At 44.0% G+C, this 26469-nt stretch overlaps 2 protein-coding genes across 3 annotated transcripts in view; both read right to left on the reverse strand.

Moving 5' to 3' along the window:
• Nucleotides 1-26469, reverse strand: part of LOC106605839 (ephrin type-B receptor 5) — a 65381-nt gene that overhangs the window by 21199 nt on the left and 17713 nt on the right. For both annotated transcript variants that reach the window (XM_045718782.1, XM_045718781.1), the window contains exons 3-5: nucleotides 10038-10310; nucleotides 8122-8291; nucleotides 7621-7916 (exon numbers count right to left, since the gene is read on the reverse strand). In XM_045718782.1, coding sequence (XP_045574738.1) covers nucleotides 7621-7916; nucleotides 8122-8291; nucleotides 10038-10310 — 739 coding nt within the window. The remainder of the gene's footprint in view (nucleotides 1-7620; nucleotides 7917-8121; nucleotides 8292-10037; nucleotides 10311-26469) is intronic.
• On the reverse strand, nucleotides 10602-13844 carry LOC106605840 (E3 ubiquitin-protein ligase TRIM39). The gene is made up of 2 exons (XM_014201814.2): nucleotides 13601-13844; nucleotides 10602-12448 (listed from the first exon to the last, which is right to left on the reverse strand). The coding sequence occupies exon 2, from the start codon at nucleotides 12444-12446 to the stop codon at nucleotides 10791-10793; it is 1656 nt and encodes a 551-aa protein (XP_014057289.2). The 5' UTR covers nucleotides 12447-12448; nucleotides 13601-13844; the 3' UTR covers nucleotides 10602-10790.

Raw genomic sequence — 26469 nt, forward strand, 5'->3', positions numbered from 1 at the left:
AAGTTTCTGATAGGCTAATTGACATAATTTGAGTCAATTGGAGGTGTACCTGTGGATGTATTTCAAGGCCTACCTTCAAACTCCGTGCCTCTTTGCTTGACATCATGGGAAAATCAAAAGAAATCAGCCAAGACCTCAGTTAAAAAATTGTACATTTCCACAAGTCTGGTTCATCCTTGGGAGCAATTTCCAAACGCATGAAGGTACCACGTTCATCTGTACAAACAATAGTCAGCAAGTATAAACAACATGGGACCACGCAGCCGTCATACCGCTCAGGAAGGAGACGCTTTCTGTCACGCAAGCATCCCACCTTGCCCAGGGAGGTTAAAAATGCTACCAAATACTAACTGAGTGTATGTAAACTTCTGACCCACTGGGAATGTGATGAAAGAAATATATCATCATTGTTAAGGGAACTGTCTTAAAACCTGTTTGGGACAGGGGGCAGTATTTCACGTTCGGATGAAAAGCGTGCCCAGAGTAAACTGTCTGCTACTCGGGCCCAGAGTCAAATATTTGCATATTATTAGTACATTTAGATAGAAAACACTCTAAAGTTTCTAAAACTGTTTGAATGATGTCTGTGAGTATAACAGAACTCATATGGCAGGCAAAAACCTGAGAAAAATCCAACCAGATAGTGGGAAATCTGAGGTTTGGAGTTTTTCAAGTGATTGCCTATCCAAACTACAGTGTCTGTGGGGTCATTTTGCACTTCCTAAGGCTTCCACTAGATGTCAACAGTCTTTAGAACCTTGTTTCATGCTTCTACTGTGACTGGGGAGAGAATAAGAGCTTGACTCAACAAGTGGACTGCCTGAGGCAGAAGTTCCTTCTTTTTCCTCTGTAATGAATACGCTATTGTCCGGTTGGAATATTATCAAATATTTATGATAAAAAGACCCTAAGGATTGATTGTAAACATCGTTTGACATGTTTCTACGAACGGTAATGGAACTTTTTGACTTTTCGTCTCGGATTTTGCGCTCACGCATTTTGCCTTTGGAATAGTGATCTGACCACGCGAACAAAAGGAGGTATTTGGACATAAATATGGAGTTTATCGAACAAAACTAACATTTCTTGTGGAAGTGGGAGTCCTGGGAGTGCATTCTGACGAAGATCAGCAAAGGTAAGTGAAGATTTATAATACTATTTCTGAGTTTTGTTGACTCCAGAACTTGGCGGGTAACTTTATAGCTTGCTTTGATGGCTGAGCTCTGTACTCAGAATATTGAACAATGTGCTATCGCCGTAAAGCTGTTTTGAAATCTGACACAGCAGTTGCATTAAGGAGAAGTGTGTCACGCTCTGACCTAGGAGAGCTGTGTTTTTTCTCTGTTTAGTTAGGTCGGGGCGTGATAGGTGGGTGGGCATTCTATGTTTTTGTTTTCTATGTTTTGGCCAAGTATGGTTTCCAATCAGAGGCAGCTGTCTATCGTTGTCTCTGATTGGAAGCCATACTTAGGCAGCCTGTTTTTCCTGTGTTGGTGTGGGTAGTTGTTTTCCGTTTTGTTAGTTACCTGACGGAACTGTTGGCTGTCGTTTTGTTTAAGTGTGTTCATTAAAGTAAAGTATGAGCACTCTACACGCTGCGTCTTGGTCCCCTTTATACGACCCGCGTTACAAAGTGTATCTATAATTCTTTCAATACCTGTTGTAAATTTTATCAACGTTTATGATGAGTATTTTTTTCGTAAATTGATGTGCTCATTCACCGACGGTTTTGGAAGCAAAACATTTTCTGAACATCACACGCCAATGTAAAATGTTTTTTTGGGATATAAATATTTACTTTATCGAACTAAACATACATGTATTGTGTAACATTGAGTCCTGGGAGTGTCATCTGATGAAGATCGTCAAAGGTTAGTGAATAATTTTAGCTGTATTTCTGGTTTTTGTGACTCCTCTCCTTGCTTGGAAAATGGCTGTGTGTTTTTTTTTGTCAAGGTGATGTCCTAACATAATCTAATGCTATGCTTTCACCGTAAAGCCTTCTTGAAATCGGACAATGTGGTTAGATTAACGAGAAGTTTATCTTTAAAATTGTGTAAATAGTTGGTTGTTTGAGAAATTTGAATTATGAGATTTTTGTTGTTTTGTATTTCGCGCCCTGCTATTCCATTGGCTGTTAGCGAGGGGTCCCGCCGGCGGAACAGGGTTCCGCAAGCGGAACGTCTGTCCTCAACAGGTTTTAAGGAATATATATCATCAGTGTTAAGGGAACTGTCTTAAGGAATATATATATCATCATTGTTAAGGGAACTGTCTTAAGGAATATATATCATCAGTGTTAAGGGAACTGTGTTAAGGAATATATATCATCAGTGTTAAGGGAACTGTCTTAAGGAATATACACTGCTCAAAAAAATAAAGGGAACACTTAAACAACACAATGTAACTCCAAGTCAATCACACTTCTGTGAAATCAAACTGTCCACTTAGGAAGCAACACTGATTGACAATAAATGCCACATGCTGTTGTGCAAATGGAATAGACAACAGGTGGAAATTATAGGCAATTAGCAAGACACCCCCAATAAAAGAGTGGTTCTGCAGGTGGTGACCACAGACCACTTCACAGTTCCTATGCTTCCTGGCTGATGTTTTGGTCACTTTTGAATGCTGGCGGTGCTTTCACTCTAGTGGTAGCATGAGACGGAGTCTACAACCCAAACAAGTGGCTCAGGTAGTGCAGCTCATCCAGGATGGCACATCAATGCGAGCTGTGGCAAGAAGGTTTGCTGTGTCTGTCAGCGTAGTGTCCAGAGCATGGAGGCGCTACCAGGAGACAGGCCAGTACATCAGGAGACGTGGAGGAGGCCGTAGGAGGGCAACAACCCAGCAGCAGGACCGCTACCTCCGCCTTTGTGCAAGGAGGAGCAGGAGGAGCACTGCCAGAGCCCTGCAAAATGACCTCCAGCAGGCCACAAATGTGCATGTGTCTGCTCAAACGGTCAGAAACAGACTCCATGAGGGTGGTATGAGGGCCCAACGTCCACAGGTGGGGGTTGTGCTTACAGCCCAACACCGTGCAGGACGTTTGGCATTTGCCAGAGAACACAAAGATTGACAAATTCGCCACTGGCGCCCTGTGCTCTTCACAGATGAAAGTAGGTTCACACTGAGCACATGTGACAGACGTGACAGAGTCTGGAGACGCCGTTGAGAACGTTCTGCTGCCTGTAACATCCTCCAGCATGACCGGTTTGGCGGTGGGTCAGTCATGGTGTGGGGTGGCATTTCTTTGGGGGGCCGCACAGCCCTCCATGTGCTCGCCAGAGGTAGCCTGACTGCCATTAGGTACCGAGATGTGATCCTCAGACCCCTTGTGAGACCATATGCTGGTGCAGTTGGCCCTGTGTTCCTCCTAATGCAAGACAATGCTAGACCTCATGTGGCTGGAGTGTGTCAGCAGTTCCTGCAAGAGGAAGGCATTGATGCTATGGACTGGCCCGCCCGTTCCCCAGACCTGAATCCAATTGAGCACATCTGGGACATCATGTCTCGCTCCATCCACCAATGCCACGTTGCACCACAGACTGTCCAGGAGTTGGCGGATGCTTTAGTCCAGGTCTGGGAGGAGATCCCTCAGGAGACCATCCGCCACCTCATCAGGAGCATGCCCAGGCATTGTAGGGAGGTCATACAGGCACGTGGAGGCCACACACACTACTGAGCCTCATTTTGACTTGTTTTAAGGACATTACATCAAAGTTGGATCAGCCTGTAGTGTGGTTTTCCACTTTAATTTTGAGTGTGACTCCAAATCCAGACATCCATGGGTTGATAAATTGGATTTCCATTTATTATTTTTGTGTGATTTTGTTGTCAGCACATTCAACTATGTAAAGAAAAAAGTATTTAATAAGATTATTTCATTCATTCAGATCTAGGATGTGTTATTTTAGTGTTCCCTTTATTTTTTTGAGCAGTGTATATATATATCATCATTGTTAAAGGAACTATGTGACATGAAACTGATGTGGACCTCCTTAGAAAGCCCCATGATGTAAAATGGCTGTTTCATGTCTGGGTGAACAGGTGTAATTGTGTCTCATGCTCAGTCGTGCTTCTGCTGAGCATACACACTCTCTCTCTCTCTCTCTCTCTCTCTCTCTCTCTCTCTCTCTCTCTCTCCTCTCTCTCCTCTCTCTCCTCTCTCTCTCTCTACTGTAGGTCTTCTGCTGAGGAGAGAATAGTGTGCTGCTTGTCTCCTGCTCTGTTCCCTGTCATCACTAGAGGATCTGAGAGGAGTTAGTGGTTCTGATGGCTGAGCTGGTTAGAGCGTGGATGGTGCTTGTAACACCAAGCGGTTGTGGGTTTAATTCCAGCACAGGTCACTACTAATGAATAGGTTAACATTAAGTCCATTTGGATTACAGCATTTGCTGAATAAACATATCATTCATCAGCTCCGATCTTGAATGTGCCAGGAACCCCCTTAGAGCCGTACAACTGAGTTGTTGGTGTCTACACAGATATTTATACCTGAGCCACATAGACAATGTAGAATAAAGACCCTCAGTGACCACGGCGACCACGGCCCAGCAACCGTCTCAGCTATCAGTTTTTTCATCCAAACGACCAAACAGGGACAACAATGGCATGACGTCACATCCACATCATTAGTCAATGACCTGATCAACTAACATAATCACAGAATAATTAGAACACAAAAAACCCTGTGTTTGTTGGGGCTCCCACTCCTTATGATCTGTTTAGCCCCATCTGGGAGGCCAAGCCACAGACCCACAGAGTGGACTTGGAGTGGTTATTTCTCAGTAAATATCAATCAAAGTGGGACAAACCATGTGAGTGGCGGGGAGAGCCCAGATGTAAGCCATTAGAGCATGAAGACATTTTGCAGTTGACTTGGTTCAGAGCAGCAGTATTAATGAAGCTGTTAGCTAGCTTGGGACTGGGAGGCCCCTGACCAGCCCTGGCCTGTGGAGGAGAGGGTAGCAGATAGCCCCACAGAGAACTACTGGACTGGACCTTTACCTTCAACTGTCAACAGTCCAGGGATAACACACACACACACACACACACACACACACACACACACACACACACACACACACACACACACACACACACACACACACACACACACACACACACACACACATATATAGACACACACACACACATATATAGACACACACACACACACATAGACACACACACACACACACACACACACACACACACACACACACACACACACACACACACACACACACACACACACACACACACACACACACACACACACTCTCTCTCTCTCTCTTAGAAAACCCCAAAATGGTTATTTGGCTGTCCCCATAGGAGAACCCTTTGAAGAACCCTGTTTGGTTGCAAGTAGAGCCCTTTGGTTCCAGGTAGAACCCTTTTGGGTTCCATGTAGGACCCTTTCCACAGAGGGTTCTACATGGAACCCACGGGGGACCAGTACGGAGGAAAAAAATGTATGAAATGTATGCATTCACTACTGTAAGTCGCTCTGGATAAGAGCGTCTGCTAAATGACTAAAATGTAAATGTAAATGTAAAACGGTTCTACGTGGAACCAAAAAGGGTTCTCCCTGGAAACAAAAAGGGTTCTCCTATGAGGACAGCCGAAGAACCCTTTTGGAACCCGTTTATCTAAAAGTGTAGGAACAGACAAACATACAAGCACACACACACAGCACCACACAGGCTCCCGCTCTCCACATCTCAGTCAATACCCCTTCCCCCTCTCTCTGTGTCCTTACTTTCCTCAGACTTTCTGCTTGCTCAATTCCTTGAGTCATTAACTTGTGTCAACTTATCTCCTCTCTCCCTCCATCTCTCCCTCTCTCTTTCCCTCTCTCTCTCTCTCTCTCCCGCTGTGGTTTCTGCCACTTGTTCACAGAGGAGTGGCCATTACATCACTATGACCTAAATGTGTCACATCCCTCCCTCCCCCTCCCTCTCTCCCCCTCCCCTCTCTCTCTCCCCCCTCCTCTCTCTCTCTTTCCCTCCTCCCCCTCTCGATTTTCCATGGTGTCTTTCTTGATATTTCTCCTATTGACCCCCACCCAGTGAAGAATGAAGACTTTACTTCTTCAGGGGGCACACTGACCCAGACTGTGGTGTAGTGTCCATGTCCCTGTAGTAGTGTGTGTGTGTGTGTGTGTGTGTGTGTGTGTGTGTGTGTGTGTGTGTGTGTGTGTGTGTGTGTGTGTGTGTGTGTGTGTGTGTGTGTGTGTGTGTGTGTGTGTGTGTGTGTGTGTGTGTGTGTGTGTGTGTGCTAACACACTGGGTCAAGTGGGGCTTGTTGAAGCAGTAGTTGAGCTCTTGGTCTGACAAGCTGTCTCTTATTCCCCTGAGTTCTGCTCCCTTCCTGCTTCTTCAGTTAAAACACCCCCAACACAGAGACCACAACACAAAGCCCTCATCTCCTACTTATGCTCCCAGACATAAACACCTTTTCATTTATGTAGGATGTTGTCGACACAGTCTCATAAAACATTTGCACATAACCCCCCCCCCAACAAACGCACACACACACATAGCACAGGGCCATTGTCCATCCCTGCCCTCCACCCCCGTCCTCTCAGTCAAGCTGGGCCAGTGATCAGAGTGACGGCAGCAGTTCCATCCCATATTGATCCAGACAGTTAGTGACACAGGAGACAGGAGAACTGACAGGACAGGGTACAGGAGAACTGACAGGAGGGGGGACAGGAGAACTGACAGGACAGGGTACAGGAGAACTGACAGGAGGGGGGACAGGAGAACTGACAGGACAGGGTACAGGAGAACTGACAGGACAGGGTACAGGAGAACTGATAGGACAGGGTACAGGAGAACTGACAGGACAGGGTACAGGAGAACTGACAGGACAGGGTACAGGAGAACTGATAGGACAGGGTACAGGAGAACTGACAGGACAGGGTACAGGAGAACTGACAGGAGGGGGGACAGGAGAACTGATAGGAGGGGGGACAGGAGAACTGATAGGACAGGGTACAGGAAACTGATAGGAGGGGGGACAGGAGAACTGACAGGACAGGGTACAGGAGAACTGATAGGAGGGGGGACAGGAGAACTGACAGGACAGGGTACAGGAGAACTGATAGGAGGGGGGACAGGAGTACTGACAGGAGGGGGTACAGGAGTACTGACAGGAGGGGGTACAGGAGAACTGACAGGTGGGGGGACAGGAGAACTGACAGGACAGGGTACAGGAGAACTGACAGAAGGGGGGACAGGTGAATTGACAGGAGGGGAGACAGGAGGGGGGACAGGAGAATTGACAGGAGGGGGGACAGGAGAACTGACAGGACAGGGTACAGGAAAACTGACAGGACAGAGGACAGGAGAACTGACAGGACAAGGGACAGGAGAACTGACAGGACAAGGGACAGGAGAACTGACAGGAGGGGAGACAGGAGAACTGACAGGACAGGGTACAGGAGAACTGACAGGACAGGGGACAGGAGAACTGATAGGAGGGGGGACAGGAGAACTGACAGGAAGGTGGACAGCAGGCAAAAACTTTAGATATTGTTAAATATTGTTGGTCCTTTGACATTTTAGTGTGTGTTTTAATTTTTAAAAAGTATACCAGACTTATTGAACACACCTAAGCAGGCAGATCCGTTTTGATTGGGCTCATATCCCTCTTCACAGATGCACCCACCCACCGGCACCATCCAGTCACCTTCTGCGTTGCAGTGCATGCGAGGGGCGGAGCCTCCCTGTGCTTGGCTGTGGGGAACACAAGTCCCAGTCACAGGGACCAGGGCGGTAGGCTCCGCCCCTGAGGGTGTGGCCAGATAGGAAGCAAGATAGCGGTTGGTTGCTGGGCAGCGGCGGTAGAAGATGGACACACCCATCAGAGAGACGCATGCGCCGCTGTCGACGATGGCCAGGACAAATCTGAAACCGGGGTCAAGAGTCATAACATGTTAACTTATTATCAGGCTTGAAGGACCACTACATAGGTGACAGAGTGGGTTTAGGTGAGTTAGTTACCGTACACTATTGCCTACAAGGTGACAAAGGACTTTTTGTCACAAGTGATGAGCATGGTTTGTATATGGGAATTTTTCATGAATTTGTTTCAAACGTTCTCGTACAGTACCCATTGCGTGTGAGCGGAGCGAAGCTGCGGGTCTTGATGTTGACCCGACGGTAGCGGTCTGGTTGGTACTGGTGAGGCAGGCTGGGCTCCACCTTGGTGAAACTCTTATCTGCTGCTATGGTGTCAATCTTCACCCAGCCCTCCCTCGTGTCCTTCTCTCCACTGGACGGCTGGACAGGGATGGGAAAGGGGGATGGGGAGGAAGAGAGGGGGATGAGAGAAAGGGATTATGTAATCAATTTCATTGTGGAAATGAAAACGTGAGGGATTAGGGAGAAGGATAAGATAAAGAGTATGTAACAGTTTATCTAAGTATTTAAGAGTATGCAACAGTTAGCTCTGAGGGTACTCATTGAGTCAAAAACAAACAGTCTGTGTTTTAATCTAGTCTAATTCTCCCCAGTTTCAAGATAACAATGCTAACTTCCCCCAGAGACTCAGACTCCTGGCCTTCCTACTGCTCCACACTCTACATTCCTCTACACTTCAGGCTCTTATTTGCATTTTTAAACAGTATCTAACTTTCTCCAAGGAGAAATGTATTCATCCACAAATATTGCATCCTTCCCTCTGTGAGAGCAGCACTCTATCGACTTGGCAAAACAGCTCTGTAACTGCTCTCCACTGGAAACCACAAGCCCTGAAGGTAGGAACTACAAAGTACTATTGTGTGATGGGAAATGTAGATTATTTTATGATATTGAGGGGGATGAGAATGAGAGGAATGTTATGGCAAACCAAAGCAACATTATTTCCTCGTTTTTGGAGCCCGTTTTGTGGAGTATGTGGAACTACATATTACCAAAATGGGATATTGGGAAATGTAGTCTTTATGCTCAACGTTTTAACAGATGTTCTTAGAAACTATAAATACCACGGGAAGTAAATGGCTTAAATGATTATTGATTAGTATAAATCGAAAAATGAATCCGTTTCACTTAAAGTAAAAAGGTTTGACAGCAATATCATATCAAATTCAAGTCCGTTTTTCATGTCCCAATACCTTGGCATCGGGTCTATGAACTGACATATAAAACAACAATCGACACATACATTTGTTCATTTTAATGTAAACTATTATAAAATACTTGCTACAAAAATAATGTTCAATATATGGGGCATTGAACAGTTAGCCTTGTGTAGACACGAGGAAACAGAATCTACAGAACATATTTTCTGGTACCGTCCAGCGGTGGCTCGCTTTCTGAGTCAGGACCAGGAATTGTTGTTATGTCATAACTACAACTAGAACCTTATCAATATGGATAATGTAGCTAGTTTGACCATAGTGTCAATGTTAAGCAAGCTAGCTAACTTTACTTTAGCAACGTCAGCTTATCAAGCTAGCTAACTTTACTTTAGCAACGTCAGCTTATCAAGCTAGCTAACTTTACTTTAGCAACGTCAGCTTATCAAGCTAACTTTACTTTAGCAATGTCAGCTTATCAAGCTAGCTAACTTTACTTTAGCAACGTCAGCTTATCAAGCTAACTTTAATTTAGCAACGTCAGCTTATCAAGCTAGCTTACTTTAGCAACGTCAGCTTATCAAGCTAGCTAACTTTACTTTAGCAACGCCAGCTTATCAAGCTAGCTAACTTTACTTTAGCAACGTCAGCTTATCAAGCTAACTTTACTTTAGCAACGTCAGCTTATCAAGCTAGCTTACTTTAGCAACGTCAGCTTATCAAGCTAGCTAACTTTACTTTAGCAACGTCAGCTTATCAAGCTAGCTAAAATCTTATCTGGTTGAATCATTGTTCCGACCAAAAAACACATGAATGAAACAAAGTGGTGTTTCTGACATCACAACTAGGGAAAAGGATGTTCAGACGAGCACGTGAATGTGGCATTATACCTACAATAAGAAGGTAGGGTATTAATGGCATGATGGGAAGTGTAGTCTTTCTGCCATACCTCTGCAGCCCATGTCCTCTCCAGCTCTCTCTGTGAGTCGGCCTGTTTGTAGTAGAGGGTGAGCGTCTCGCGGCAGGAGGGCGAGGGCGAGCGCAGGCTGGCACAGTCCCGCATGGAGAAACGCAGCGTCACAAAGACCCGTGGTGCCGAGAAGCGGAAGAGGAAGGGCGTGGCCAGCCAGTTGTCCTGGAGACGGGGGTTCTGATTGACGTTGCAGACCTCAAAGGTCCGGATGAGTCTCCCCCGGTCATCCAGGACACTGACCTCATCCCACTAAGCGAGAGAGAGGGGGTGAGAGAGGGAGGAAGAGAAGACAGAGAGAGAGTTATTACTTTATGGATCACTGTATGGGACTTTCTAGGTTATCCTAGAGGTTGGATAGGTTAAGTCCAAGAAGCATTGTACTTTTAGCTTGGTGATGAGTCATTATCAGTATCACTGCACCATTTGAAACTCCCTCTTCATCTGTGTATGCTGTGTGTGTTTGAAATGTGATCTCACTTAAAGTGAGAGGAGGAATAAGTGGTCTGTAGGAGTAGTTATTAAAAAATACAGTACAAAGACTTACAGGAAATACTTGTTTAATGTACATTGTAATATAGTACTAGGACATAAGAGAAGCATTCTTCATTATAAAATCTGATCAACTGATAAGTATTAACACTAAAATTCTCTATCGCAAAAAAAATATTAACACATTAAATAGGGCATATTGCTGGGAATCCCTGTGACTGAGTTCTCTGTTCACTAAACTCAGTCAGACTTCATGGTAGAGATGATAAGTGGAGCTGAGTTATCACCAGAGGTATTTGAACCTGTAGAGAAGAATGGGTATAGTCTCTCAGTGAAGGTGCAGTCAGTGAAAGAGTAGATATGAGACCTGGCCTCCACATCGTAAAAGGAGACCTCACCCTCCTCATAATCCACAAAAACCCCCACCTTCTGGGGCTTCTCTCTCAGGGAGAGGTTGACCCAAGGCCCAGCGTAAGCCTTGTATTCATTCATATTCCACTGCCCCACAGTCCAGTATCCTTCTCCAGGACTTGGTGATACATCACAATTCTTCCTGTTGATGGACTCTCTAGCCACTCCTAAAACCCACCTAGACTTCCCCTCCACCTGCACCTCATAGTAGAATCTTCCTGAGGAGAACCCCTCCCTCCCTAAAACACGGGAATTATTAACAAATCTCTTTCGGTTGTCATGGAGATTGTTCATTATGTCTCCATATCTCACTTGTTTCCTGTCCGCAGCCAAGATGAGGCCTGGATGTGCTGTATCAGGGTCCAGAGTCACATCCACTGCACACTGCTGCATCCTCTTCAGCTCAGCATCACACAACTTCTCCCTAATTTTATTTAATGTCTCCTCCACTTGAGACACAGCTCTCCTCAGAGTCCCCACACCAAGACCGCTTTCAACAGTGACCTCAGACCAGTTCTTGGTAGGTGGAAGAGTGCAGCTAGATGGGGAGGTCTGGAGGAGCAGGAGGAGATCTTCAATATCTAAAAGGTGCTCTATCTCAGGGCTTCTTCTCTTTAGCTCAGTTATTTCCTGCTCCAGCTCTTCAATGAACCTTTCTGCCCGCTTCTCTGAGACTTTCTGCTTCTCCTCAACCACCTTTATGAGCTCGGCCTGGCTTCTCTCAATGGAGCACACTAAAACAGTGAAGACCTCCATGCTGTCTGCTATCTGTCTCTCTGCATTTCTCTTGCAGAGTTCTACTGCCTGTTTGATCTCCTTAACCTTCAGCAGTCTCTCCTGGATCATCTCCTGAACTTTACCCTTAGTCTTCTTTATCTGAGTCATTCTCTTTCCATACTCTTCCTCCATGGGGACAGTCTTGTGAGTCTTGTGGTCTGTCTCAGTGCAGAACTGACACACACACGTCTGATCACTCCTACAGAACAGCTCCAGGGGTCTCTCATGCTTCTTACACACCCTGTCTTCCAGGTTCTCCACAGGGTTGATCAGCTTGTGTTTCTTGAAAGATGCCAGTATTTGATGAGGCTCCAGGTGAGTCTCACAGTAAGAGGCCAGACACACCAGGCAGGACTTCAGGGCCTTGTGCTCCCCCCCAGTACAGACGTCACATGGTACTTCTCCAGGTTTGGCGAGGGTTGTGGTTTGGGTTTTTCCTGGGGTGGTGGGTGTGACCTCAGCTGGAGCATGCTTCTTGAGCTGAGCAGCCATTTCAGAAATGAAAGTATTGACAAAGAGATCAGGTCTCTTATCAAATGTCTTTTTACACATTGGACACTGGCACAGGTCAGTGCTGTCCCAGTATCCTCTGATACAGGCCTTGCAGTAGTTGTGTCCACATGGGATGGAGACTGGCTCAGTGAACACATCCAGACAGATAGAACACTGGAACTGTTCTTCAGACAGGACAATGCTGGAGGAAGCCATAGCTGGAAACAGACCAAAAAACATATATATGATTGATGGTCTCTCTGAATAAAAAATGTAATAAAAATCTATAGTTTTCTTTCTCTGTTATTTATTCATTAAACAAAAATGTCTTCTGAGTGTTTATATGGGTTCCTGATATAAAACAATTTCTATACACTGTTTATCACCTCACATCTTGCCTAAAACATCACTGTTACCATGGTTACCCCATGGCTATTCAGTCTGAATGAAATAGCCCTAAAAAATATGCAAGAATCTCTACAATCCAGAATGTTAAATAAGAAGAATGTTGAATAAAATTATATTTAAAACGTGCTTTAACGGTTGTCCATTCTGTTGGTCCTTTTGATGGTAGGGGATGAGATAAAATGTCCACAGGAAAGTATTATTAACCCAGCTTTATGGGGAGCCTGTCTGTATACAGTATGGCTCAATTGGTTTGTATTTCCAGTATGCATTCTCAATCTCCTGATGCATTGCACGTGATGCACAATATGTCAACAATAGCTGAACGTGCCCGAACGTTGTCGACCGAAGCGTTGTCGACCGAAGCGCTACCAAACGTTGTTTCCTCGCAATGAGCTGGAAGTCGTCAACGTTCAGTCTGTGGTTCTGTTGCGCTCAGCCATTGTTTACATATTGTGCAAGTGTTTACGTTGTGTACGAATTGTGTTAGTATTGAAACTACAAACCTCTGACAGAACCATCCTGACCAGCGTACTGAAAGTTGGGCTAGTAACATTTCCCTGTGGATATTTAGTCTCCAGATTACCACTGACATAAGGACACAATCAGTTGACAACAGGTAAAGTAAGTCCAAATGAAATGTATTCAACATTCTGAGGTGTAATGGGACTGTTTGGAAATGTTGAGCCAACGTGTTAGAGAGGAGAGTCTGCATTCACACAGGGAGCCCAGTTCTGATATTTTTTTCACTATTTGGTCTTTTGACCTATCACATCAGATCTTTTCACATCAGATCTTTTTCAGAACCGATCTGATTGTTCAAAAGATGAATTAGTGAAAAAAGATTGGGCAGCCTGTGTGAACGCAGCCTATGTCTTCCACTCTGATTCTAAATGGGACTAGGCCTACTACACATCAAGCTCTTAGAAAAGAAAGTTCTAGTATAATTCTTACTCTCTACTCACCTCAGTGTGTGTTGACTGTTTGTTCTCTACTTACGATCAGGAAAATTTCCAGTGACTGTTGTAGCTGTGTGGATAAATTCTATAATGTGTAATAAATCGATCCTATTTAACATTCAGGTCTCTAGTTCAGTGTTTCACTTCCGCGAAGTGAAGTTCATAAGCCCTTCCTGACCTACTGTTTACTGACTGCAGGGCTGATACTCTGCTCTTAAAGGAATAGTGTCCATATTTAACAGCTTGGCTCACCCATTCGGTTCGGTCTATCTTCTCTATAACACACTGAGCTGTGCATGTACTGGTCTTACCGTGTAAATACATACTTTTGAAATGATCTATTCAATACGTTAGTTCATAACTTTATTGGACTTTATGGAACCTTGAATGAAATGTATTCCAAAGTCCAAGTAGTGTTCTCTGTAATGGGTCATTATCAGTATCACATATACAACCTTCTCCCTTTGTTTGTGTTGAAATCAGATGTGCTCTACAGAATGTGAGGAGGAATAAGGGGTCTGTATAAGTAGCTATAAATCCTGCAGGAAACAAAAAAAGCAGCACATGGTCACAGACAAAACTCTTAAATTGTTAGGTCCCACTTTAAATGAAGTGCAGCTTGTAAAGGCTTCATAAAGTCTTAATAAACGCTACATAAATGTGTAACAAATCCTCTATAACTGTGTCATGCTTTATAAAGGGTTCATAAATGTGGCATAACTGTGTGACATAATCACCAATGTCAAATGTGACATAACCCACTATGTCAAAGATGACATAAACCAGTGCTTTATAAAGGGTGACATAAGCACCACTTAATAAAGGCCTTTTAAATCCTATTGAATTGAGGCTTCACAAAGCATTTATAAACCTGTCATGCATCTTGGTAGAGCATTGCAACACCAGGATAGTGGGTTAGATTCCCAGGACCACCCATATGTAAAAATGTATTCACGCATGACTGTAAGTCGCTTTGGATAAAAGCATCTGCTAAATTGTATATATTATATTATATTACTCTAAAACATTTATTGGATGGCCAAACCTCTTTCCCTCTTGGGTGCATAGTCAATATTGGACCTGACCTCAACCTTCCCCAGAATGCAGTCATGCACAGCAAAAAACGTTGGTAGGACGTTTTAAAATCAGTTTTACTTCTGTTTTTCTCCAAACGTCGTTTTCTCCGTTTTGTTTTTCCATGTTTCGGGTTTCCCCCGTTTTTGGGGTTTTCACACCTTTTTCCACACTATTTTAAATAGAAAAACTAACTGCATGGCAAGCGGTACCGGAGCGCCAAGTCTAGGTCCAAGAGGCTTCTAAACAGCTTCTACTCCCAAGACATAAGACTCCTGAACATCTAATCAAATGGCTACACAGACTATTTGCACCCTCCCTCTTTTACGCTTCTGCTACTCTCTGTTATTATCTATGCATAAGTCACTTTAATAACTCTACCTACATGTACAGTACATATTACCTCAATTACCTCGACACCGGTGCCCCCGCACATTGACTCTGTACAGGCACCCCCTGTATATAGCCTCAATATTGTTATATTACTGCTGCTCTTTAATTGTTTGTTACTTTATTTCTTCTTTTTTTAGGTATTTGTCTTAAAACTGCATTGTTGGTTAAGGGCTTGTGAGTAAGCATTTGGCGCATGTGACAAATAACATTTTATTTTATTTTATTTAAATTCGGTTTTATGTGTTCCTGACAATGCTTAAACCACATCAGGGGATGACTTTTGAGGTCTGGAAAAAAATCTAAGAATCTAGTGGATTTTCTCTCTGTCTCTCACTGTCTCTCTGTCTCTCACTGTCTCTCTGTCTCTCTCTCACAGTAAACAGTACAGGGTAGGGAGGGGCTTATGAATGTTACTTTGCTGAAGTGAAACCTAACTGAAAACCTGAATGTTATGAACAGGACCGAACTTTTACACTTTAAAGAATCTATCAATACAGCTGTACTGTTACCTACTGTAGTCTCCAGTCACTGGAGCCTTTTTCTGATCAGATGTAGAGAAAGAACAGAGTCAACAGACGCTGAGGTGAGTAGAGAGAAAGTAAAGAGATTGTCTGATATGGTGTGATCATAAAACAGTGTATTGCTATATTGTTCACACTGAGAAATGAAACAATATAATTACTTATTTTTTCAAAGATAGAATGACTGATTTCAGAGATTTTCAGTCTTCGTTCTTTGGTCTGTTTTACTGATCGAATTAAAATGTGATTTTTAAACCTAACCCTAACTAGTGATGGCAAAATTTGATGCGTTGGTCCACCAGACCTTCCGTTCATTTGGGCGGAAGTGTCTGGGAATGAGATTAGATGTAATGTGACTAACATGACTTCACTTTAGAGTGTATGCCGTCCTTCAGCACAACATGTCACCCTTTATAAAGCACATGTTTATGTCATATTCGACATAGTGGGTTATGTCACATTTGACATTGGTGATTATTTCGCAGTTAGGCCACATTTATGAACCCTTTATAAAGCATGACATACAGTTACAGATGCTTTGTAACACATGTATTTAGTGCTTATGAAGGCATTTTGAAGGCTTTATGAAGCCTTTATAAGCTGAACGTGATTTAAAGCGGGACCAATTTGGTCAACATCATAAAATATTAACATTTGACATTGTAAAATCTTATCAATGACAGTATGCCAGCTTATTCTCTATTAAAATTAAACATATCAACAAATTCAAATGTACAGTTTTTTTTTGGGCTTCCTTGTGACTGAATTCCCTGTTCACTAAACTCAGTCAGACTTGATGGGAGAAATGACAAGAGGAGCTGAGTTATCACCAGAATAATTATTTCCTGTAGAGAAGAGTGGATAGAGTTTCTCAGTAAAGGTACAGCCAGTGAAAGAGAAGATGTGGGACCTGGCCTCCACATTGTAAAAGGAGACCTCACCCTCCTCATAATCCACAAACACCCCCACTTTCTGGAGCTTCTCTCTCAGGGAGAGGGGGACATGAAGCTCAGCATTAGGAAAATAATTTCCATTTATCAGCTCCACAGTCCAGTATCCATTTTCAGGGCACAGTGTCTTAGTAGAGTTTCTGTTGATGGACTCTCTAGCCACTCCTAAAACCCCCAGTCTTCCCTTTCACCTGCACCTCATAGTAGAAACTTCCTGAGGAGAACCCCTGCATTCCTTAAACACAGGTTGCATCTCCAAACCACTATGGGTTAGCAGGGAGATTCTGCTTTTTGTCTCCATATCTCACTTGTTTCCTGTCCGCAGCCAAGCTGAAGAATGGATGTGCTGTATCAGGGTCCAGAGTCACATCCACTGCACACTGCTGCATCCTCTTCAGCTCAGCATCACACAACTTCGCCATCTCTTTATGAAGTGTCTCCTCCAGCTGAGACATAGTACTCCTCATAGTCCCCACACACAGACCACTGTGGACACTTACAGTTGAAGTCGGAAGTTTACATACACTTAGGTCGGAGTCATTAAAACTCGTTTTTCAACAACTCCACAAATTTCTTGTTAACAAACTATAGTTTTGGCAAGTCGGTTAGGACATCTACCTTGTGCATGACACCAGTAATTTTTCCAACAATTGTTTACAGACAGATTATTTTACTTATAATTCACTGTATCACAATTCCAGTGGATCAGAAGTTTACATAGGCTAAGTTGACTGTGCCTTTAAACAGCTTGGAAAATTCCAGAAAATGATGTCATGGCTTTAGAAGCTTCTGATAGGCTAATTGACATCATTTGCGTCAATTGGTGGTGTACCTGTGGATGTATTTCAAGGCCTACCTCCAAACTCAGTGCCTCTTTGCTTGACATCATGGGAAAATCAAAAGAAATCAGCCAAGACCTCAGAAAAACAATTGTAGACCTCCACAAGTCTGGTTCATCCTTGGGAGCAACTTCCAAACGCCTGAACGGTACCACGTTCATCTGTACAAACAATAATACGCAAGTATAAACACCATGGGACCACGCAGCCGTCATACCGCTCAGGAAGGAGAGGATAGGAGACGCGTTCTGTCTCCTAGAGATGAACGTACTTTGGTGCAAAAAGTGCAAATCAGAACAACAGGAAAGGACCTTGTGAAGATGCTGGAGGAAACAGGTACAAATGTATCTATATCCACAGTAAAACGAGTCCTATATCGACAACCTGAAAGGCTGCTCGGTAAAACCCGGCATAAAAAAGCCAGACTACGGTTTGCAAATGCACATGGGGACAAAGACCGTACTTTTTGGAGAAATGTCCTCTGGTCTGATGAAAGAAAAATAGAATTGTTTGGCCATAATGACCACCGTTATGTTTGGAGGAAGAAGGGGGAGGCTTGCAAGCCGAAGAACACCATCCCAACCGTGAAGCACGGGGGTAGCAGCATCATGTTGTGGGGGTGCTTTGCTGCAGGAGGGACTGGTGCACTTCACAAAATAGTTTGCATCATGAGGTTGGAAAATTATGTGGATATATTAAAGCAACATCTCAAGACATCAGTCAGGAAGTTAAAGCTTGGTCGCAAATGGGTCTTCCAAATGGACAATGACCCCAAGCATACTTCCAAAGTTGTGTCAAAATGGCTTAAGGACAACAAAGTCAAGGTATTGGAGTAGCCATCACAAAGCCCTGACCTCAATCCTGTAGAAAACTTGTGGGCAGAACTGAAAAAGCGTGTGCGAGCAAGGAGGCCTACAAACCTGACTCGGTTACACCAGATCTGTCAGGAGGAATGGGCCAACATTCACCCAACTTATTGTGGGAAGCTTGTGGAAGGCTACGCAAAACATTTGACCCATGTTAAACAATTTAAAGGCAACGCTACCAAATACTAATTGAGTGTATGTAAACTTCTGACCCACTGGGAATGTGATGATAGAAATAAAAGCTGAAATAAATAATTCTCTCTACTATTATTCTGACATTTCACATTCTTAAAATAAAGTGGTGATCCTAACTGACCTAAGACAGGGAAATTTTACTAGGATTAAGTGTCAGGAATTGTGAAAAACTGAGTTTAAATGTATTTGGCTAAGGTGTATGTAAAATTCCAACTTCAACTGTATCTCAGACCAGTTGTTGGTAGTTGGAAGGGTGGCGCAGATGGATGGTGAGCTCTGACGGAGGAGGAGGTGATCTTGAATATCTGAGAGCTGCTCTAGTCCCGTGCTTCCTCTCTGTAACTCAGTGATTTCCTGCTCCAGCTCTTCAATGAGCCTTTCAGCCCGCTTCTCTGCTACTTTAAGTCTCTTCTCAATCTCCATAATGACCTCAGCCTGGCTTCTCTCAATGGAGAGCACAAGAGCAGTGTTGACCTCCACACTGTCTGCTATCTGTTTTTCTGCATTTCTCTTGCTGAGCTCTACTGCCTGTTCAATCTCCTTAACCTTCAACAGTCTCTCTTGGATCATCTTCTGAACTTTACCCTTAGTCTTCTTTATCTGAGTCATTCTCTCTCCATACTCTTCCTCTATGGGGACAGTCTTGTGAGTCTTGTGGTCTGTCTCAGTGCAGAACTGACACACACACGTCTGATCACTCCTACAGAACAGCTCCAGGGGTCTCTCATGCTTCTTACACACCCTGTCTTCCAGGTTCTCCACAGGGTTGATCAGCTTGTGTTTCTTTAAAGAAGCCACTATCCGATGATGCTCCAGGTGAGTCTCACAGTAAGAGGCCAGACACACCAGACAGGACTTCAGGGCCATGTGCTTTGTCTCAGTACATACATCACATGGCACATCTATGGGTTTGTCATGGGGTTATGGTTTGGGCTTGTCCTGGAGTGAAGGTTGTGGTTTCAACTGGAGCATGCTTCTTGAGATGAGCAGTTATTTCAGAAATTAAAATGCTGACATGAAGCTCAGGTCTGTGTCCTTAGACATTGGACACTGGCATAGGTCAGTGCTATCCCAGTATCCTCTGATACAGGCCTTGCAGTAGTTGTGTCCACATGGGATGGAGACTGGCTCAGTGAACACATCCAGACAGATAGAACACTGGAACTGTTCTTCAGACAGGATAATGCTGGAGGAAGCCATAGCTGGGAACAGACCGAAGAAAATATCATTTATGGTAGTCTCTCTGAAATGTCATTCAATATTCGTTTTTTAGTCACAAATGTGTCCTCTCAGTGTCAACAACACACTTTTTATCACATCAAGGTATTTATATTTGGGCGGCATGTAGCCTAGTCGTTAGAGCGTTGGGCCAGTAACTGAAAGGTTGATAGTTAGAAAATCTGTCATTCTGCCGCTGAACAAGTCAGTTAACCCACTGTTCCTAGGCCACCACTGTAAATAAGCATTTGTTCTTAACCTCTCTGGGCTAGGCGGGACGAAATCGTCCCACCTACGCAACAGCCAGTGTAATCCCGTGGCGCGATTTTCAAATACCTTAGAAATGCTATTACTTCAATTTCTCAAACATATGACTATTTTACACCATTTTAAAGACAAGACTCTCGTTAACTGACTTGCCTAGTTAAATCAAGGTTTTTATCATCAGATTCTCTCTACTTTCTCTCTACTCACCTAAACATGTGTTGACTGTTGCTTTTCTTCCACTGATCAGGAAAAGAGCCAGAAAATGACTGGAGACTACAGTAGGTGCAGCTGTATAGATAGATTATTGAATTGAAAACGATTGATCCTGTTCATAACATTCAGGTTTCCAGTAAAGTTTCACTTCAGCAAAGTGACATTACTAAGCCCCTCTCTACCCTGCACTGTTTACTGAGAGAGAGAAAGACTGAGAGAAAGAAAGAGAGCGAGACAGAGAAAGAGACTGAGAGAAAGAGAGAGAGAGACAGAGTCTGAGAGAGAGAGAGAGAGAGAGAGAGAGAGAGAGAGAGAGAGAGAGAGAGAGAGAGAGAGAGAGAGAGAGAGAGAGAGAGAGAGCTAGAAAGAGAGAGAGAGAGAGAGGGTGAGAGGAGGGTTAAGTAAGTGTGTGGCAGTGTTATCAGTCATATGGGACCGTATAAAAAACAGATGTATGTTTTCATCTTGAATATATTCTCAGAACACTTTTAGCATGGTCTGTTCATTATGTTAGTTCATAATAACTGGGGTTTATGGGACCTTGAGTGGAATGTTATCCAAAAGTATTGTTCTCTGTTAACTGGGTGAAAAGTAATTATCAGCATCACATTTAACTAGGTCTCTGCCTCTCTGTGCTGTGTGTTTGACATCTGATATCCTATTCAGACAGTGAGAGGAGGAATAAGGGGCATGTTTGCATAGGCTGTAAATCCTACTGGAGGGAACACTGGCACATGGACTCAAAGATACACCCTTTACATTTTTATTGTAATATACAGTGTTATGTCAGAGAAACCTTGATTATAATTCCATGTAATACATTTAACATATTTTATTTATTTATTTTATTTCACCTTTATTTAACCAGGTAGGCTAGTTGAGAACAAGTTCTCATTTACAATTGCAACCTGGCCGAGATAAAGCAAAGCAGTTTGACACATACAACACAGAGTTACACATGGAGTAAAACAAACATACAGTCAATAATATAGCAGAAAAATAAGTCTATATACAAAGTGAGCAAATGAGGTGAGATAAGGAGGTAAAGGCAAAAAAGGCCATGGTGGTGAAGTAAATACAATTGTAACGATCGTCAAAAGGAGTAGACCAAGGTGCAGTGTGGTATGTCTTCATCTTGATATTTATTTTAAATCTGAACACTTAAACAAAATAATAAACAATGGAAAACGACCGTCACGTCTTGCAGGCTTTACAAAGCAGTACAAAAAATAAGATCCCACAACTCAAGGAGGGAAAAGGGCTGCCTAAGTAATAGTAGAGAGAATGATTTATTTCAGCTTTATTTCTTTCATCACATTCTCAGTGGGTCAGAAGTTTACATACACTCAATTAGTATTTGGTAGCATTTCCTTTCAATTGTTTAACTTGGGTCAAACGTTTTGGATAGCCTTCCATAAGCTTCCCACAATAAGTTGGGTGAATTTTGGCCCATTCCTCCTGACAGAGCTGATGTAACTGAGTCAAGTTTGTAGGCCTCCTTGCTCGCACACGCTTTTTCAGTTCTGCCCACAAATTTTCTACAGGATTGAGGTCAGGGCTTTGTGATGGCTACTCCAATACATTGACTTTGTTGTTCTTAAGCCATTTTGACACAACTTTGGAAGTATGCTTGGGGTCATTGTCCATTTGGAAGACCCATTTGTGACTAAGCTTTAACTTCCTGACTGATGTCTTGAGATGTTACTTCAATATATCCACATAATTTTCCTTCTTCATGATGCCATATATTTTGAAGTGCACCAGTCCCTCCTGCAGCAAAGCACCCCCACAACATGATGCTGCCACCCCTGTGCTTCACGGTTGGGATGGTGTTCTTCGGCTTGCAAGCCTCCCCCTTTTTCATTATGGCCAAACAGTTCTATTTTTCTTCCATCAGACCAGAGGACATTTCTCCAAAAAGTACAATCTTTGTCCCCATGTGCAGTTGAAAACCGTAGTCTGGCTTTTTTATGGCGGTTTTGGAGCAGTGGCTTCTTCCTTGCTGAGCGGCCTCTCAGGTTATGTTGATATAGGATATATATTTGTACCTGTTTCCTCCAGCATATTCACAAGGTCCTTGTTGTTCTGGGATTGATTTGCAGTTTTTGCACCAAAATACGTTCATCTCTAGGAGACAGAACGCGTCTCCTTCCTGAGCGGTATGACGGCTGTGTGGTCCTATGTTGTTTATACTTGTGTACTATTGTTTGTACAGATGAACATGGTACTTGCAGGTGTTTGGAAATTGCTCCCAAGGATGAACCATACTTGTGGAGGTCTACAATTGTTTTTCTGAGGTCTTGGCGGATTTCTTTTGATTTTCCTATGATGTCAAGCAAAGAGACACTGAGTTTGAAGGTAGGCCTTGAAATACATCCATAGGTACACCTCCAATTGACTCAAATTATGTCAATTAGCCTATCAGAAGCTTCTAAAACCATGACATAATTTTCTGGAATTTCCCAAGCTGTTTAAAGGCACAGTCAACTCAGTGTATGTAAACTTCTGACCCACTGGAATTGTGATATAGTGAATTTATACGTGAATTAATCTGTCTGTAAACAATTGTTGGAAAAATTACTTGTGTCATGCACAAAGTAGATGTCCTAACCGACTTAATAAGAATAATAATAAGAATCAAAATTGTCAATGGGACAACAGTAACAACAATAACCAAGGGTCTAAATAACCATACATTGAACAATAACAATAAGCATATGGTAGAGGACATGTTGATTGGTCTGTCAGATACTGTCCCTCATCTTATGGCAGGCAGCAATGTAGTGCGCTGCCAACCCACAGCTCTCTGCGTCCTCCCCCAACAGGACAGGTAGCCTACTCTCATCAGAGAGGTCTTTGAAACCTTGAATAAGGGTTTCAAATTTGGGGAAATGACACTCTAATTGTTTTATATTTTTTACATTTTGTCAGGAAATGCAGCTCTGTCTCAGGTTCTGCTGTTGTGCAGTGGGTTCTCTCTCTCTCTCTCTCTCTCTCTCTCGCTCTCTCTCTCTCTCTCTCTCTCGCTCTCTCTCTCTCTCTCTCTCTCTCTCTCTCTCTCTTCAATTTGCTTTGCTTTATTGGCATGACGTAACAATGTACATATTGCCAAAGCTTATTTTGGATATTTACAATATGAAAATAATAAGAATCATAATTGCCAACGGGACAACAATAACTATGGGTCAAAATAACCATATATTGAACAATAACAATAAGCATACAGTAGAGGACATGTGCAGGTTGATTGGTCTGTCAGACTCTCTGTCTCTCTCTCTATCTGTCTCTCTCTCTGTCTCTCTCTCTCTCTCTCTCTCTCTCTCTCTCTCTCTCTCTCTCTCGACAAGCCTAATGCAGATGAAACCGTTAAAGAAAAATAGTTTCTATGTTGTTTTTGGTAATGGAGGATAAGAACACAAGTTTATGGTGTGGAGCGTAAGATGCAAAATGCAGGACAGCATTGCTGCTCAAAACAGTCGCTCAGGATGAGAAGGTCTGCTGAATGAGTCAAATGTAAATGTGATGCAGGGCTTAGTTTCAGCGATTATACACTAGGACGCTCCTCTGTATGAAAAGGCTTTGCTTTAGGCCGTTGTGGCCCTGAGTGACAAGCATAGCATTTTCTGTTGTAATACAGTAGCTACTCTACTGCTGTGTACTAGTCCTCATCATCATTCCAATCTGCCAGGGTCCTGATCTGTACACCCTAGCAGAGTATACTGTATCTCTCGTGTGTGTCTGCTTGTGTCTGTGTGTATGTGGGTGCGTGTACGTGTGCGTGTGCGTGTGCGTGTGTGTGTGTGTGTGTGTGTGTGTATGTGTGTGTCACCTTGTCCACAGAAAAAGAGCAGAGAACTGAAACCCTCCACCATCACACTGACAGACAGAGTGCATTCCCATTTGGTGCAATTGGAGTAATGATAACATCAGTGAACAGGTGAAAAGAGGCTGAGAGGCTGGCAGACTAATGGAGAGAGGAGAGGGACAGTCCCTCCTAGGCACTGATACAGGTTATGTTAGGAGAGAGAGAGGGAAACAGAGAAGGAGAGTGTGTGACAGAATATGTATGTGACACAGATTGTGTGTGTGTGTGTGTGTGTGTGTGTGTGTGTGTGTGTGTGTGTGTGTGTGTGTGTGTGTGTGTGTGTGTGTGTGTGTGTGTGTGTGTGTGTGTGTGTGTGTGTGTGTGTGTGTGTGTGTGAGAGAGAGAAAGAGAGGGGGGAGGGGGTGGGCTGCCCCCTCCAGACAGTGTCCCGGGTTATGTTCGGAGAGAGAGAGGGAGACAGAGAAGGAGAAAGAAATTAAGGGAGAGAGAGAGGGAGGGAGAAGGAGGGAGCGAGACTGTGTGTGTGCATGCATGTGACAGATTGTGTTTGTGTGAGAGAGAGAAGGAGAGAGAGAGAGGTACTGTAGGTAAAAGTCATGGTAGGGGATAGAGTGGAGACTCTCAGCCAGGCATACAGGATGAGTGTGAGTGAGTGAGCACAGGTCTAAATGTGTGACATCGCGTGTGTGCTGTGCCACCGTACGGCCATGAATAAATACTGAAACCCGCCTGCTTGCATTTGTTTTCTGTGTTTTTCCCCCTTCCTCTTATCCCCTTCCCCCTCTTTCTGTCTCCCTCTCATGAGCGGAAAAAAGTAGACAGATTGGAGAGGGGGGGTGGAGGAGAGAGACGAGTCATTTGTGATTTAATCTGAACCGAACTCCCAGAAAAACACCAAATCTCCACAGTGACAGAGGACAGGGAGGAACAAGGCCTCTGACACACTGAAGTGCACAGAGAGAGAGAGAGGAAGGAGGGAGGGAGGAGAGAGGGAGAAGAGAGAGGGAGAAGGGATGGGGGATGATGTGGATGAAGAGAGGAACAGAAAGCAGAGGAAGAGAGGAGGGATGGAAGAAGGGAGGAAGAGAATGGGAGAAATGACAGGGGGGGTCTCAATGCCACCAACACCCTGCAGGGCAGAGAGGAGAGAGAGGAGAGAGAGGAGTGGAGGAGGGATAGAGGGATGGAGGGGAGGAGAGAGGAGTGGAGGAGGGATAGAGAGGAGAGAGAGGAGTGGAGGGAGGATGGAGGGATGGAGAGGAGGAGAGAGGAGTGGAGGAGGGATGGAGAGGAGAGAGAGGAGTAGAGGGATGGACAGATGGAGAGGAGAGAGAGGAGTGGAGGGATGGACAGATGGAGAGGAGTGGAGGGATGGACAGATGGAGAGGAGAGAGAGGAGTGGAATAGGGATGGAGAGGATAGAGAGGAGTGGAGGGATGGAGAGGAGAGAGAGGAGTGGAGGAGGGATGGAGGGATGGAGAGGAGTGTGGGAGGGAAGGAGAGAGGCAGAGGAGGAGAGACAGGACAGGTAGGAGCAGGGACACTGGAGGGCAGAGGAAGACAGAGAGGGAGGAAGGCAGTGAAGGGAAGAGAAAGAGAAAGAGGGAGAGAGAGAAAGAGGGGAGGAGGAGGAACAAGACGAAGGGAGGAAAAATATATAAAGAGTATCAACCGGCCCTCAAGACAGAGAGAAGGAATTATGAAAAGAGAAGGGGGAGGAAAGGGTTAACGGAAAACTCTCTCCCTCTCTCTCTCCTTCTCTCTTGCTCTCTCCCTCTTTGTCTGCTTCTCTTAGCTTAGTGCCCCAGGCCCAATCACCATATCTCTATCTCAGAACCACTTGTCATCTCTGTGGCTCTATAGAAAACACACCCATGCAAACGCAAAGCTTCCTCACAGCAATCAGCGTGATCATACTCAGCTGGCTCTAATATACACCAGGCCTGTACTGTACGGTATTCATACAAGCTCAATGCTCACAGTGTGAGTTTGGAACATATTTCATAACACCAGGAAGACTGATGTATACATGAGTACATGATGCAGCTGTATACAGTAGATTGAAATGTAACAGTCAGTCATATAATGAGACATTTACAGGCACTCCATTACCATAATCATTTGTTTTGGATACTGCTTCAGTGAGTATGGTAATGATGATGATGATGATGATGATGTACGCCTAGCATTGAGCAAACACACACATGCACACACACACACACACACACACACACACACACACACACACACACACACACACACACACACACACACACACACACACACACACACACACACACACACACACACACACACACACACACAGACAGACAGACAGACAGACAGACAGACAGACAGACAGACAGACAGACAGACAGACAGACAGACAGACAGACAGACAGACAGACAGACAGACAGACAGACAGACAGACAGACACACACACAGACACACAGACACACAGACACACAGACACACAGACACACACACACACAGGTTTTGACTTCCTCTGATG

The sequence above is a fragment of the Salmo salar genome, chromosome ssa05 (assembly GCF_905237065.1).
Source record: "Salmo salar chromosome ssa05, Ssal_v3.1, whole genome shotgun sequence".
In the NCBI taxonomy this organism is placed as follows: Eukaryota; Metazoa; Chordata; class Actinopteri; order Salmoniformes; family Salmonidae; genus Salmo; species Salmo salar.

Excerpts from the sequence above, each read along its gene's own strand:
- LOC106605840 (XM_014201814.2), bottom strand. The coding sequence starts at position 12,446 with ATGGCTTCCTCCAGCATTGTCCTGTCTGAAGAACAGTTCCAGTGTTCT.